The following is a 17,264-nucleotide window of genomic DNA, read 5'->3' as shown; positions in this document are numbered from 1 at the left end:
TTCATATACGATCAAACTGATGCTACACAGGGGAATCCAGAACAGTGCCTGAAAGTGAGGGCAGGTGAATTTACTGAAAATTCAACATAAAAACATCATCATACTTTAATGATAATAAAACTTTTAGTTACAAATTCATTCAGAACCAGAATGGTATTAAGCAGCATTACAAAAAAGTATCTTTAAAAAACTAAAGTTTGTGATTAAAAAGAATTGTTCGCATGTCTAGAAGCGCCTCTTCAATTCTCTCCCGCATTTCGAAACATTTCGTCTTCTCATCGTCGCATGTGCCCACACATATATGAATCCTGCAGAATACAAATGGTCATCAATAAATACAATTCTTTGAAAACTTAATGAAGCTGTGTTAGCTATTATCGTATTGCTCTAACAAAAATGAGTTGGATAATGAAATAACAAATGGTTATCTTCCAGGGTGCGTCTCTATTTAGAAACTAAAGAGTTCAGCAAAACTGACAAATCTTTTTTGACAATGTTGATTTTTAATGGGCGATATCCTTAAAGAAAATCACGAAGTGCAACTGGAAGGGTAAAATTATTTGAGTTCATCGCAAATTGTCTAAGATTGATTAAGTGAAAGCGCTGAGTTTTGCTAAAGAACTTCTCATATTTTGGCTTGGTTCAAAGATTTTATAACCAAGATCAAATCAAAGTGATTTTATGGCAAAGGCTCATTTCCCCATATCTAAGTCAATCTGTAAAAAATTAAACTTATTTTGCACATTTCAAATATTTCATAATACCCTTTCAGGTTATCTTGTCCAAATTGAAAATTCTAAACATATTTTACGACGTCATCCCTTTGGTACACTATTAAGCAGATATTTCTTAGTGCAACCCACTTGTGTACTGTAATGAAAATACTGTTTAATTTTGTTATGTAAAATTTATATTGCAGACCAAAATAAGATAGCTAAACAATTATTGCTTAATTTACAAAAGAATTGGTCAAACAATTTTTAGGTTAAAAATTTGAATGACAAAGATGGCTGCTACTTTTCTTACATCAGCTAATATCATTATGAACAAACATGCAACAGACTGAAAATAAAACCATCGAAAGCTAAATTGGAATCTATGTGCTTATAACAGTCAACTAGAATATTATGTTGGTACTAATGATATTGAACAATCTGATAAAAAACACGAAAGGACTTCTAATGCGTGAATTTAAGAAATATAATAAATTCACGTTTAAGATCTCCTAGAAGCCTTAGGGTTCTAACAAAAACAAGTCGTCATCACTAAAGTATTTATTACAACAACAAACAAAATTGTGTTTTTACATGTCATTTTCCATCGTGTAAAAAACTCCATATCCGTCTTGAGTCATCGGTCCCATACCCCCATGAACTCTTCTGTACCCAGATAAACTTGTCGACAGCACAAAGTTTCCATCGCCGCCACTAAAAAGGTTCACATGATAAGAGTTTTTCTTGAAGTAATGCCACAAAGAATGTTAGGAATACCTAAAAGCTACATTGATACGATTTCTTGCTACAGACTAACTTCCTTGTTTTGCTTGATAAGAATTTTAGAAACTCTATTGATTAGATTTAATTTAAGAATTTGAGCAAAACTTGGTTCCTTGAAAACAAGTGCGCATGCTTGTTTTGCCGTAAATGAACTGTCTTATGCTATTCTTGAAATTGCTTCATGATAGTCTTAATTAGTGTATATTCACTATTGTAAAAACTAACGTTAAATAATCTACAATACAATACAATTAGATAGGCCTGCAGATTTCTGGTACATATTGTTTGCAAATGTTGTGTTTCTGAACCAATTTCAGGCGCTGGAAACAAAAACTAAATTAATTTTTTCTATCACGTCTTGTTTGTTCAGCACATGTGACTTCATTGTTGACAAATACCACTATTTTGGTATTGTGCAAAGTTGGTATCCTTTAAGGTCACATCTTTTAATGGAACTTTGCATTAAGGACTTTGAGACCTGCTTTATCTACCATTGCCACAACCGCAGTTATAGATTTAGCCATTTTTGGACCTATTTAGAGTAATTTCAATACTTTCTGATTCTGCAGAAAAGAATGTTATAAATCTTTTCACTTGTTCACTTATTTAGCTTCTTCATTGTATAGGCCATTAGGGTAATCCTAAAAACCTGTTGATCTTTGTTTACATAGAGCATGAGAGAATTTAGTGTGTTTATGTGCTGAGCTCATTCTAAAGGGAAAAAAGAGCTTTGGAACATTTATATATAAATACTGCCTTGTCTAGTGCTAAGGGAAAATTCGTAGTTTCTGTGTAATTTGTAACATAAATTCATTTGTAACATGTTAACATTCAAGAGCATCCAATAGTCGAAGAAAAATGACTTTTATTCGTTTTGGAAAATTTAACTGATCGTCGATGAAACTTTATACCTGCACATCACAAATAATTCGAATGTGGAGATTTGGACTAAGACTATTTCATTTTGCATTTGTACTAGCACATCGAACTTGTAGACAATATCCACGAAAAAAAAACAATTCATTGCAAAAAATAAGTTGAAGTATTCTAAGTAAATCATGAGAAATATGACGTCAGACAAGGCCTGTGTTATTCTGTGCTTATTTAAAGTTGATATGGAATTTGGAATAAAACATCAAATCTATACATAATCTCTAATGCAAATTGGAAAATTGGATAGGGGCAAGGTCAATTTAAAAATTTGTGCAGAAAAGTTCTTTGTTAGACCAAAAAGTAGGGGGAACGGCCATTTCCCCTTTGGAAAAATCTCAAAAGCAGTAGCAAACAGTACAAATGTATTACATAGGCTAATACCCCTGACTTACATAGATAATACACTTAAATAGGTCCATTGGATACAGGACGCACTTGTTCAATAAAGGGTAGCATCAACCTGATTCACTAGTCAAACCTTTTCTGATTTAAAAATAGATTCCGAAGATAGAAGTAACTTAAAATTATCAAAAGAGTGTCACCATGGCATGCTATGCTTGTATCTGTAGATTTTCCCTGCCTTACAACCGAATCACAGGTTATTTTTGAGGGTTTATGAGAGTCTATTCAAATACAAGTTTCTCCCCAAAGCAAAGTTTGTGCAACATTACACTCACCTTCTTTTCCACGCTTTGTCACGGTAAATCATTGGAACATCGAGACCTGAAAAAAAAACCACTTTCAAGTAAAAGATTGCAAACAATATTGATTAAATTACTTATAAGAACCAGAGTTGAATCACCCAGCTTTAACTGAAATGAGTGAAAACTTGGTAAGAAGATAAGTACGATATTGGTTTCATATCAAAAACACATTTCTACGTTTTAGATTAACTTCATTAACCAATCATCATTTGCATTGTCATTTCAAAATTTTAATTAGCGTTTTCATGGCTTGAAGAAACTATGAGCAAACCCGTAACCCGAATATTTTTAAGAATCTATAAATTTAAATACACATTTTAAGGAAAGGGTTTGCAGCATCGAGGGTGCTAATGCAGAGGAAAGGAGCTTTGTTTTTAAAATGAAAAGATCTTCGGCACCGTCGGATTAAACTAACCATTACTAAACCATTCTTAAACTAACCATTACTTCATCTTTCTTCAATACCATCAACAATATTAGCTTTATGATCAAGAGCAATTTAAGTTTTCTCATAATTTAATTAAAATGGCACAATGATATAAACAGCATATAATATTTTGCATTCTATGAATCAAACATGTATTGCAAGCTGATATGAGATATTATAAACTTATTTAAATAAAAGATTTTGTCAACAAATGGGCTCTATATAAGCAATTGTAAGGATTTAAGAGGGTTAAAAAGCATGGCCTATCAAGTGGCTTAAGCAACTACATTCTCAAGTGTGCCTATAACGTATATATTTGAGCTTTCTCGAAGCTTTCTTTTGATATTCCTTTTAAATTCTTTTGACAATATTCATAACCATAAACCTGGACACCCCTAGAAGGATTTTAATGGGACAGAATCGTGTAAAAGGAATCGCTTGTTTCTCATTAACAAAATAGAAAGAAATTGTCGATGTACAAGTTGAAGCTTCAATACTAAGAATATCTGGCCTCTTGAAACGGGCTTTGGGAGTTTAACTGTACCGTCTGCACGACATTCAGAATTTCTAAGGATAGCATGACATGAAGGTAGACATTGAAAATAGATATTGAAAGAGTCAAGATAAACCATAAGCAAACAATTATGTTAAAATCAAACCTTCCTGCATAGCAAGAATCCTTAGGCCAAGAAGGTGACGATCTATGCCTGAAAGATAGCAATAAACTCAAAAGTTGATAATTAATGTTAAATAATAGGCAACAAAGCAATGAACATTGCCATATTTTGGCCACAAGCCTCCTTACCTGTAACTCGTAATTGTAAGGTGTTACGGATTAATTTGAACATTATAGCTGCATGTAAAAAGTCCAACTTTACATTTGTACAGATAATCTCTTTCAGGTCCCATTCATTTATATTGAAATCTGCCTACATCAATTTTATCTCATATGAATGTGTCTGGCTAACTGTACTTGTGCGTAAGTCAAATATCACTTATGTTTAAGTCATATTGCTGGTACCTTTGATCCGAGACATGAAGAATTATTTTTGTATTTCACGTGGTTAGACGTTATTAGTGCCCTGCTAAGTCTAGAGTTTGGAGGAACATGTTTGGATGTCAGTAAAATTTATCGCTTCAGAGTGAATTGTAATATGTTTAGCAAACAGTGCAAGTACCTTGACAAAAGAGAAGTGAAGAAGGAACACATGTCACATAAGCTGGGTGCACATTATTGGCACATTACAGTTGTGATTCCAGAAGGTCTGCTAGCCCTGTTGTTAATGGGAAAACGCATACTTTAAACGTTTAAAACATGTATGTTTATGGTAACTGATTTTTACTATGTATCACGGCGATTTGTAAACATATGACATTGGGCATTCTGGTTATACAACTTTCCCCTTGAATAAAATACATTGCAGAATTCGTGCAAGCGTGTACGATGGCTTGCTTTAAAAATCCTCCCAGCGGGAATCATCAGCAATATAACTGCCTTAACCAAACCTACCTGAACTGTAAGAATGACTTATGAAGACAATATGGCTTATGTTGTTAAAAAGGAGACTTTTCTTCTCACCTTGCCCGTTGCAGCACTCATTCATCATCTTCGCATGCTGCTCGCAAGCATTGCGGAGAAGCCGTACTTTAGAAACAACCTAAAAATGTATTTTTATGTGTTTCAGAAAGCCTTAAATCAGGAATGGGATATTTCAATGACAAACCGTACATAAAACAATTATCTATGACTTAGAATTAGAGATGTAATTCATCAGAAATATCCGCTTTCTTTGTCTGTGCAGGTATGGAAATTAGAGATTTGACACTTCGCTATGTTCATGATGTCTCAATTCCTCTCCCTCGTGTAACTACATTTTCGTTCACTATTTGTTTTTTGGAAGTTTCCCGATCATAAAATTCCTGACATAATTCAAATATCTTTTAAAAGCTTTTATCTGATTGTAAATTGGCTCGTTTTTTCAAACATATGATTATGTTTATTGAATGTTTGACAAAGTCATACTTCTACATATTAATTAAAAACATATCTGCCTCAATCTGATATACCGAAGACCTTTTCCTCCGATTAAGATGCATTTAATCTACAATTGGTGCGTTACAGAAAAAACACTACCGGATTTTTCGTATCAGATCCTGCAACATAATCGCAACTACAAATAATTGTATGGGTATAATCTATTTTAAAAAAAATCACATACACTGTGTGAAGCATCATCCATTGCTTCAACAAATCGTTTGCTTTCCAATGTACAAACTCTCAAAGTTTCTGTACGGCCATCTTGAAATTGTCGAGTCGTTGCTGTCTCATAAGTTGGCACCACCCTAGAAGGCGCATTTTTTGGTGAATAGCTTTTTGCAGACGACGCTGGTTGCCAATATGAGACTTGAATTAATATTGAGATTATGAAATAAAGAAAGCATCAATTTTTCTTGTATCTGGGTATTTTAAAGTTCACTGAAGCTTCATGCTCGATCCAAACAACTTAAAATTCGTAACAGAGCAATCATAATTTTATGGAAAAAGAGACTAGTGTAGATGGAAAACCATCCTCGCTGCGAAACAGCAAATAGACATATCATAAATCTGAAACACTTTTGGAAATGTGTATCATTATATGTAGAATTAGAAACAATTTCATGAAGGAATTTCATTTTCCTTGCTGAAATAATTCCTCTGTCAACGCTTGGCTTTGGACAATCTATATAAGTAGAGTCCATACACATGTACCAGCCTCCTTTCCTTAATAATATACAATAAAATTTGCAATATATCTTATTCAATCAAAACATCAAATATTTGCTTATAATTCTTACTTCTTGTGAAGTCTGTAATATGCTAGCTGTATTGCCATTTGTATCAGTGAGTCGGGGTGTAGAGAAACATCTTTGGCAAAAGTTTTGCCAAAATTGATGATTGGCTTATCAATATGCCGAGCTTGCTTTCTCTATGCAACAAAAAAGGTAATACAATGTACGTTATTTACAATCAGAGGAGCAGACCAAAGTACACAGTGTACAATTACAGAGTCAGCAAACGCTTATTTGAAAGTAATCGCTAGTTGACAGAGCTTATAGTTGGTTCCAACCTCTCCCAAATCAAACATGGCCATTTATCCTACAATCCATTCTACGATGTTTCTTCAATGATCAAATTAGTGCAAGATATAGAGACAATACTCTTTAGGGAAGTATTAATATTATCAGCGAAATCTGCAATGATACGAATTCACTTTAAAACAATTCAGGTGTAAGCTTACACTCCATTGTTGCTTGGACAACGATACTGACTAGCGGTCAACTAGAAAAGCAATTTTACTATCAGAAGGAAAGAGGAACACTCACCAATTCATCGTGTTTTATTCGTGCTGTCTCGATTTCACTTGTCACATAATCGTCTACATAAAACTCAAGTTCCTCTGGCATAGAGAGGTCTCTAATGTTAGTCGGTCCCTTGGTGAAAATAACATTGCGTTGAGGGAGTTACTGTATCAACGATCCAAATTATACGAGCATTGAAAGTTCTAATTAATTAAATGAAGAACGGGAACAGTGTATGTTTATAAGTTGCAGAGTATTCACATGTGCAGCTATAATACACAAAGACGACGCGGTGTCTGTCGAAAGAAAAAACCCTTTGCCGTAAAGCAAGGGGTGGGGGAATGTTGCACCATTGCTGTATATGTTGTACATAACGATGCAAACCACTCCAAACTTTATAGACAGGAAATTGTTGTGACAAACTAAGCAAGTGCCAAATACCAAATATGACTTCAGAATATGGTCGTATATCGGTAACTGATTGATTTTCCGAGATGGGACCAAGATGATATTTTCTGAAAGTCACGTGATCGATGACGTCATTAATTGCCTTGAAACGATAATATAACCAAACATAACTTTTAAAATACTGTGCTTATGACAGTAAAAAAAGTCAGCATTGCTTCAGCTTATTCAGGCCTTTCATTTGGTAAAATTTTTGTTTAATTTTGCTGATGTTAGCATTTTTGTTGATGACGTCATCATTTTTCATTTTCTGGTTTGATTTTCAAAAGGTGTAAAGACATAGGTTTATGTTTATGCCACGCTTTGAGCTGAAATCGGGGAAATTGGGGAATTTGAGCTGAAAAACTGTGTAATTTTTTGCTTAATTTGCTTGATTTAAGCTCATAAAATTTTTTCTTCTTCAATTCCTCCCTTTCCCGGTACATACTTAGCGTTAAACAAAGGATCCACTTAAATAAGTTTAAAAGTACAAAAATGATAATAATGAGAAAAACAATGATTTCTTATTTGAAACGATACAAAAAATAAGTTTGTCAATACCAAGAAAATACGGTGTAATACCATCCTCAGCCTGTTGCACTTGGCGCTGTCACAAATGGGCGGTTAGAATATATGTGTCCAAGCAGCATAGGATATCAGTACAGACACACGCGACACACAACTCTAGCAAAAAACTGGAACCCAGATCTCCTAACGGGATAAGATTGCGTAACAGCGCTCAATGCCATCCGGCTGATCATTACACAATTTTTTTCAACTTTCTGATAAACAGTGCTTGTCTTTTTATGGTTTTCAACAACCATGTGACAGTTGTACTTTTTACATATTAAACAGTATCTAAGACTGAAATTTTCTTTGTTGTTTGTAAGTGTCATGGGTCCTGAAAGGATTGTATCAAATGGTGTATTTACAAAAAAGATAACATTGTAACGGTATTATAATAATGCTAAACAAGCAAAATTGAAATATCAATAAACGGGAAATGTCACGATTGCTTTCATTAACTGATCGAAACTTTTAAGCCGAATTTGTGGAATTCTCCAAATCGAAAAAAAGCGAATGCATAAAATGATGACGTACGTCATCAACAAAAATTCTGACCTCAACAAAATTAAAACATTTTGATACCAAATGAAATGCCTGTTAAAGCTGAAGAAGTATTGAATATTTTTATTGTCATAAGCACAGTATTTCAAAAGTTATGGTCGTTTATATGATCGTTCCAAGGCAAATACTGACGTCATCTATCACGTGACTTCCAGAAAATATCCTTTTGGGCCCATCTCCGAAAATCAATCAGTTACCAATATACAACCATATTCTGAAGTCAGATTTGGCATTAGGCACTTGCTTAGTTTGTCACAACAATTTCCCTGTCTATCACAAACCTCGCTGTGTAATCTTTAACCAAACCCAACGTTGTGTCACATGAAACCACTGTGAGGCATTACGTTCGGGATACTAAACGGCACTTTCAGATGCCATTAAAGTTTAATACCATTAGAATCGGGGACAAAAAATTATCAGCCAAGTTGTGCACCAATTATCTGCTACAAAAAGAAACATTACAAAGCTATGAAAATAAAGAAAGAATTTGCAAGAACATGCAAGATAGAAATATTAAAAACAAACGAGCTTACCTCCCACTTGCCAGTCACTGACTTGAAGGCATCATAAGTGTGCTCAAAAATTTCACTAGCCATGAAACCATCGATATGAGCATGCTGTGTAAATTTTGAACAAACCGTTAATAGATATTTTCTCAAATTCCCAAAGCCAATAAAATATTGCTCAATCATTTAATTTAGTTAGTTTTTTTAGTATAAAGAACATTTCCCTAAGCTTAAGATTTAGGTCCATTCAATATAAACTTCATTTTTATGTGGCTGGCCAGTGCATCTCAGCTTAATAGCAAAGCCTTGTATAAAAAAGCGTTTTGAAAATTTATAAATACGAGTATGAAAAAACCTCCCTTCCTTTAATACAGGTAGAAACTTACATCGTTGTTATTTCCGCAGTAACCGTTGCTGAAGAAAATGCTTTGTGTGCCTTTATCAAACCAGCGGTTACTTGCATCGCCAATTACACATTCTGTAGTGGCCTATAGTCAGATAATGTATGTATCAAAATTGCAGACTCGAAGCACCAAACATATAAAACAAATATCAGATGTTGTATAGATTAACAATTGCAGAATGAAAGCAGCACCAGCAACAAATAAGCAAACCACATCGCGGCATACTCAATGCGTATCGATTTCAAAACATAAAAAGAAACCTAAAGTGACCAATTTTGGGAGGTTTTTTAGCTTTTGAAAATTATACCTGAACAATTCACTGTTGAATGTCTTACAGGAGATCGGCACAGCACGAAACGGGGGAGTTGTGCAGTCCAATAATGACTTTGTAATTTGACCAGTAAAAATGACTACCAAATTTCTGACAGGAAACATGCCCAGAGAAAAGAAAATCTTTAAACATTCCATAGACAGTGTTGAGCGCCAGCTATTAGACCCCAGTACCCCTTTATAAATAACATATATAATCATTAGTGCCTAAAATTCTTTAGCCTAGTTAATTCGAATGTGTATTTAGCAGACATCCTTAGATAACTTACTTTTCCCCTTACCCATCGCGAATATTCACTTGGGTGATTACATTCAATCTTCACTAGACCATTCAATTTTCTATTCGACGTATTTTGAAGAATTTTAATAACATAAACAAGCAAACTAGCAACTGGGTCATTCAGAAATTCAATATATCAAGAAACAGTTTCGTTAGAGGATTTCCTCTATTAGTTAAAACAAACCCTTTATGTTTCTGAGCAAATAACCTCGATGTAATTTTATAATAACAATGTTAGGCCCAAACCATAAACATTTTAGAGACATTTCAAAGTGCTCTGTGTCTCTCTATAATCAACCGTTTTGTACAAGTGAAGAGAAAGACCAGTTTTGCTTTCACCACAAAATCACTTCATTTTATTATTGCTTTAGCTTGGTTTCTTATTTATTTCATTTGTCTAAAAAGAATTTGTAATCATACAGTTTAATTTTCTCCGCCAATGAATCGAGTTGAAATGTTAAAGATGAAACTGAACAGATATATTTTGCTCTACCTTGAGCCAAAGTGTTTGTCTTTCGCTGACCCTTATTTTGATTAAAAAAACTAAACATGTCTATCGTCTACAATTCATTCTTGAAGTTCATCAATCTATACAAAAGTATTTGACATGTGTAACATTTTTTCCACAAAAAACCAAAGGAGCTGGTAACACCCTAGAAAGTCATATACATTAATGAGTAACAGTTAAGTTGCTGCATTCATTTAGTTGAAGTTAAGGGGCATGGAAGCCTTCCTAGCTAGATCATTTAAACGATTACAAAAATATATCCATAAGAAAACAGTTTAGTTTTGAAGGACGTATGAGCGCAAGGCAATCATAAGTATCTTATTGACATGGATTTCACAGCAGGGATGTAGAAAACAGAGGGATCATAAACACGGAGATCCTTTGGTATGTGCCCTCTCACTATCAGACAAAATCCGAAATGTACACTTTGCACTGAATAATCTGATATATTCGACGCATTAAACAATAAAATCATAATCAATAATCAAATTTTTATGGAAAAGTACATTGCTATTGAAGCTCACCTTCCATTTTTCAGTTGCTTTCTACCCCTTTAAGAAAAGGCTGCGCCGGATGGAACGTTTTGGAAATTTTGAAAACATTTGGAAAATGAAATTAAAAAAACATCCAATAAAAATGTTCATAGGTATCATATCCTTTTCTGGTGCTTTTCACAAACATTCGTTTTCGATTTTATTAACCTGCGTACATGAATGTGCTAAAATGTGCTAACAACGAGATGCACCAACCTCTGTTTGAGACCGAGGCGCATGCTCATCCAAGACACAAACTAGCAAGGATGTATTGATAATGTTGACGAACTCAGCATTCCTTCTATCCAAAGCGAACATATAATCTTGCACCTTTGTGTAAGGAACGAGAAGACATCTTTGATTATAACACAATTAGGATAAACGGAAACCATGTATTGAAGAAAACTTTCTCAGTGCAAAGGCAACACAGTTAAACGTGCCCTGTAGAAAAAGATTTTTAATTAGCATCATACCAGATCCTTCGCTTAATCTAGTTTGTAAAAAACAAGAATGATAAAAAGTTATCAAGAATTTAGGACTGTCATTATACTACTACTAATCTACTCACCTTCTTCCAGGTCGTTCTGTCAGTAGATGTAAGACAGCCTACTCCTGGACCCGCAGGAGTTGCATCTGCTACATCACAAATTCGCTTCAATTGCCTGAAACAGGAATTTTGTGGTCTCAAGTCAATTTAAAGGAAAGGCTAAGCTAATACATGGGAAGTCATTATGGTGTTGAATTTGGAGCTAATTCAACTAAAGAAGAAAGACTAAATAACTGTGGCTTTTTGTTCTAGGAAATAAGCATTCAAATGGGAAAAATAGAAATTAAAATGGAATGACAGCGAACGTTTCAAATAAGGAACCTTAAGATTGTTATTCTCGAGCTGTTTTAACGATAGTCCAACAACATACTTAAAACTAAAGCATCTTTAAAAATTTTCATCGATCTATATAAGACAAAGGAAATTCAAACCAATTCATCCATATTTTTTAAAATATTATCAAAATTAATCCACAATGAATGTTTTAATAAAGATATAGCATAATATATATTTTAAATGTACATCCAGGCCTGTTATTCTAATCTTTAAAGCAGGAATGAGGGATAATTACAATTCAATTTCTGGTACGTTCAAGACTTTCCCATCTGCTGTTAATGCGTCAAACACAAAAAACTTCTTTCTTCTGATGACAACGACATGTGTCATGGTGCAGGACGGTTTCCCATCTGAAAATTATCGACATATCAAAACAAGCTGACACAATGTACAAAACTGCTTGACAGTACAACACTTTTTTAACTAGTAGCTATGAAATTTATACATAAAACCGATAGTATGGTTTGAGAGACTGTACTTCATCAGTCTTTCCACAAAATTGGCAAACTTTTAAAACATGCTGTGGACATTCTACAAATTAAATGCCTATTCAGTCAAGAGATAAAAAAGCAGCACTTCCTAGTCTTCTCTAACACCTTTTCGTGCTTCTAGTGGTATGATGAATTCCAGTGCTTGTAATTTCTTCAGCAGCTCGACAATGTTTGGTCAAAAATTGGCTACACATAACAGCGAAGACAAACTTTATTTGGTCATAACTTTCAAGTTATTGGTTTGCATTTTCATTTGATAGTATTGAATAATGTTTATGGAGCATATGAAAACAAAGTTTGGCAAGCAACCATAGTGAACAGAATATTCAAGTTTTTTTTTACTTGTGCGCCAGCTTTTGAGCAATGTGTTCATTTGAGAATAAAGGTTCGAGCTTTTATAGAGGGGAAGTTAGTACAAAAGCAACTAATGTTTTTGTTGCAACAAAAACAAAAAGTAGACCTTAATCTGAAAAATTTATCAAAGTCGAATCGCTAAATGTAGATTTTTGAAAATAAGTTACATAATTAGTTATCATCGTAAACTTGGAGCAATATAAAAACAATCACCAGAACAGGATAATTGTGTTACTTTACACTAAGAATTGGATGATATATAGCCAATGAAAGTTACATTGCAAAAGAAATTTTGGCTTGGTTCGTGAGGTAATAAATAGAGATCAAATTATAGGGATTTGAAGGAGAAGGAGCCCATGCTTATGCAGCTATATCTAGCACATATACCTAGTCGATTTCTAGCGTAATGAGCTGATTTGCATACAAGAGGTATTCCATAATGCTCAAGTTAGGTCATCTACCTTTGAAAAAGAGATTATTTTGGCATCATCACTTACTCCATACCTCGAAATTGTCCATTATAAAAGTGCCTCTTTTCTGATAAGAGGACACCTGCAATGGCAAGCATGAGAAAATTCAAAAACATGAAATCAAAATCAAGCTTACACACCTTTCAAGCTAAAATTAAGCAACTTGTCTCGGTGCTCTCCAGGCATTCTTGCTGTTGCAAAAAAGCCAAAAAACAATTTCATGTCCATAGGAATACTTTTTTGCATCTTCGATATTGGCCACAATTCACTTTATCGGAAGAAAAAAAATCGTTTTAATCTTCTGTTTATATAATATGTTAAATACCCTTAGAAAAAAACATTTACACGAGAAATGCTAAAATCTCAAAAATTAGTGCTGATCAGCTGCTTCATCTTGATAATGTCATTCTCAACAGAAAAAAAAATTAAGTTACTGTCATGGCTGCTCTTACAGATAAGTATACAGCGAAAAGCATAGGGTATGGTGTGCACTGCAAGTGACACGCAAACTGCTCTGGGCAGGCACCAATAAATATTGGGTGCTTTAAGGTCAAGATAGGTTCTACACAGTTTTGCACAGTTTTGTCACAGGCATACAGGAACGATATTATGTGGCAAGAATTGCAATGGTTCCTATCATATCCTGTGACTTTCCATCGTTGGTGTTCGCTTCGACGAATCCGAATGAGTTGGGTTGTGTGTGTGAAGCTGAGTTGATGTTGACGAATCCTTGTTGATGAAAAACTTGAGCTGAGGCGTGTGTTTGATGCCATCGAGGCGTTGATGTTGTAGGCGAAGTAGGAATAACCAACGATGGAGTTGCGTGTCACGTCGTGGTCACCATTATAGGAACGTTATTATATGGCAAGAATTGCCTTGGTACCTATCTTGTCTGCTGTAACTTTCCACCGTTGATGCTACTTCGAATCTTATTTAACGTGCAGAGAACACGGAGTCAGTCAAGTTCAGTTCACATCAGAGTTACACAGGCAACACACTGTCTCTCTCACTGGCTCCGTGTTCTCTGCACGTTAAATAAGATTCGAAGTAGCATCAACGGTGGAAAATTACAGCAGACAAGATAGGAACCAAGGCAATTCTTGCCATATAATAACGTCCCTATAGGCACAACATAGCAAAGATATTGATTGATAAGGAATAAGGATGCCATACAGCCATTATACCTTTGTATTTTTAGGTGCTGAATCAAGGAAAAATGTAGGCTCATGGAAGCCCTGAAAGTCTGGGATCCAATTTCTGGCTGTTTCCAAAAGGCACTGTAATCTGTTGTTCCACCAAAGTTTGAGTAGAAAGGTAAGGACCCTCTGTATGAAACGTATGTGTCCTCCCACCAATCAGAAAGCTGTCGAAATAATCATGGGATATTTCAGTGCTTAACTCAAATTCCCTCTCTATGAGAAAATCTGTCCTTAACATGAGAGTTCATTATAAATGTTTTTTCAAAACTTCAATCTTATTCCTAGTATTGGCAGAAGTGGTTTGGACTGTTGTTCACTTCTGTACAATTTAGCTTTTGATTATACTTAAATTCACTGAGAATACCTTAAGATGCCTTTTGGTGAAGTAAAAAGACTAAAAAGAGCACTTGCAAAAGTTCAAATCTAATCTCCTGCTTTCAGGAATTTTTTTATAAATCTGTTATAAAATTCAATTTTTAAAAACATGTGCAAATAAAGAAAATATACACGAGTGTACATGAAGTTTGTCACTATATGTATAGCTGGTGAAATGTATCTTGTATGAGGGATGAACAAGCGAAATATCAGCAGACTTTTTTCTGTGAACAAAGATAAATTTTTTTTAGCCAATCAGATGATTTTTACATTTTTGCAACTCAGCCAATCAGAGGCAGCTATTCCTAAGATATTTGTTTCATTGGGATGCGACCTGCTTTAATGGCAGGGATTTTGATAGAGAAAACAGAGCCCTCCATTATGCCACAGAAGAAAAAAGCAACCATTTTATTATAGACGAAGATATGCTTGACTACTTACTACAACATAAATTTTTCTGACGAATTTCCTCCCAAAAACGTAAATCTGTATGTATGAGTTCCAACAAAGAACATTCAATTCAACTTGAGTGTAAGAACTGGTGCATTCAAATGTTTTTGTCTTCTCAAACTTCTTTATTGTTGATGTTTTCACATTTTTATAGAAAGTTGCTACATATTAAAAAATACTTTCCATGATATACTGTATTCAAAATAGCAAGGTAAAATATAGAAATTAATCTTGAATTTTGATGTAAAGAAATAAAGTTTTACTTTGCTTTTTGAGTTTATCACCTTCCCAGGGTCTAATGGAAATTAGTTTTTTTGAAAAATAATAGCTTTTTGTGAATTTTTTTACAAAATTAACCTGTAACAAATATTTGCTGATGGACCAAATTTGAATACTTCACAGGAATCTATAAAACATCTCACAATTTTCAATATTTTTTGGTTGGAGCATTTACATTTGGTAGTAGAAAATATCACCTTTAGACAGTGTTTAAACAAGTGGTCAGGCAAAATAGATTAGTAAAAATGATGAAGGAGGTAAAAAAGGGAAAATGGAATGCCCTCCATCAAATATTGCATCACCATACAATTTAAGATGAAAAATTCTCTATCCATCAATAAACCCATAACATGCAAAGACCATGATTCTTCTGATGCCTATATGTTTTAAAGTTTATTTTACATCTTTATGTGTCATGTGCGATTTACATATAAGCATAATATTGGCAATGTCAATAATCCCACACTATCAGAGCTTTGGAAACCTTTGTTGTCTCTGTTATGAATATTTGGCACAAACATGTGTGCAAGCTTTTGGCTAAGAGTTCACATACCCAATTTTTTTGCTTATTAGCTCTGTCATTTAGCTTTTCATGGAGTCGCTTGCCAACACCAATTCTGAAGGTGTCAACAACAAACTCCGTTGTTCTATACTCCTCATCATTTAGAAATGGCTTCACTAAAAGAAAGACATATTAATTATATTCTTTAGTGGCAAAATAAGCTTGTCATTTGATATGAATTCTCTAATATAAGCATTACAAAGGGAACAGGTCAAAATTTCTAACAAACAAGATGATATGGTACAAACATGTATACTTGAGGAAACCAAAAGTGAAGAAACAAAATTCTCACTTTTTATTCATAGTTGTTCTCAGTCATGGTTATAAATAAAGTAAAACTAAAATGATCTACAGAAAATTAGAAAAAATTTAAAAAATCTGACCTGATAACAAGTACTTGTAACAAGTTTGTTCCAGTGTAGGCAATGGAAGTGGAGGAAGCTTGCCATCATAAAAAAGAGTTCTCTCTTTTTTCTGACTCTTTGAAGACATTTTTTGAAAAAATACTAGCACAGAAGTCTTCAATAAATAGGAAAATCATTTCAGTCACACAAAAATGGCAAGAATAAATGCAAAATGAAACAAGAACAATTTCTGTTTTATCAATTAATAATACATGATTTTACTACTATTTTTAAAATTTCTCGGGAGTGCAGCTGCCATTCTTACCAAGATCGCAGAATGTGAATGTTCAAAGTTTAAATATTCAAAATATGAAGATTCAATTGCATTAGTCTTGGGTAGCATAAGTATGTCGATTTATTTATAACAAGTTACACCACACAACAAAGACCGCGCCGGCGGGGGAGTGGCTGGACAAGTTACCATAACACTCCCGTAGACGTTATTGAATTAGGAGACTTTTTAGAAATCGTCATTAGAATTAGATATCAGTAATAAAACTTAGAGAAAAAAGGCATGCTTACTTTAAAAAAAGCTGAATAGTGAACACCTTTCGGGGCCAAAAAGGATCTGATTTCTATCATAACTAACTGGACTTTGAACAGAACTGTTTTGATTGCAGGATGAAATGGAGGCTGAGCCGAGCAAGGATTGATTTGATTTGAGTGATTTGTCTGATTGACTGATTACTTGATTATTTGATTGATCGATTTACAAGGCATTTCCAGGCATTGATCGATTAATCTGACCTATCGTTGATAAGCCAA

General features: G+C 34.1%; 1 protein-coding gene across 1 annotated transcript; it reads right to left on the bottom strand.

The window, feature by feature from the left end:
• Positions 1-87: 87 nt before the first annotated feature.
• On the bottom strand, positions 88-17,135 carry LOC135682408 (peroxisomal carnitine O-octanoyltransferase). The gene is made up of 18 exons (XM_065197287.2): positions 17,022-17,135; positions 16,479-16,614; positions 16,087-16,211; positions 14,415-14,593; positions 13,371-13,498; positions 12,151-12,265; positions 11,601-11,694; positions 11,249-11,362; positions 9,364-9,465; positions 9,005-9,088; positions 6,924-7,031; positions 6,396-6,526; positions 5,780-5,903; positions 5,140-5,218; positions 4,220-4,267; positions 3,107-3,152; positions 1,308-1,427; positions 88-308 (listed from the first exon to the last, which is right to left on the bottom strand). Exons 1-18 carry the CDS (start codon positions 17,079-17,081, stop codon positions 191-193), a joined length of 1,911 nt encoding a protein of 636 aa, XP_065053359.2. The 5' UTR covers positions 17,082-17,135; the 3' UTR covers positions 88-190.
• Positions 17,136-17,264: the final 129 nt, after the last annotated feature.

Source organism: Rhopilema esculentum, chromosome 16 (assembly GCF_057945365.1).
Source record: "Rhopilema esculentum isolate cy_ngs chromosome 16, ASM5794536v1, whole genome shotgun sequence".
In the NCBI taxonomy this organism is placed as follows: Eukaryota; Metazoa; Cnidaria; class Scyphozoa; order Rhizostomeae; family Rhizostomatidae; genus Rhopilema; species Rhopilema esculentum.
Note: the sequence above shows the minus strand (reverse complement) of the source record. Positions and strands in the feature narration are given on the sequence as shown.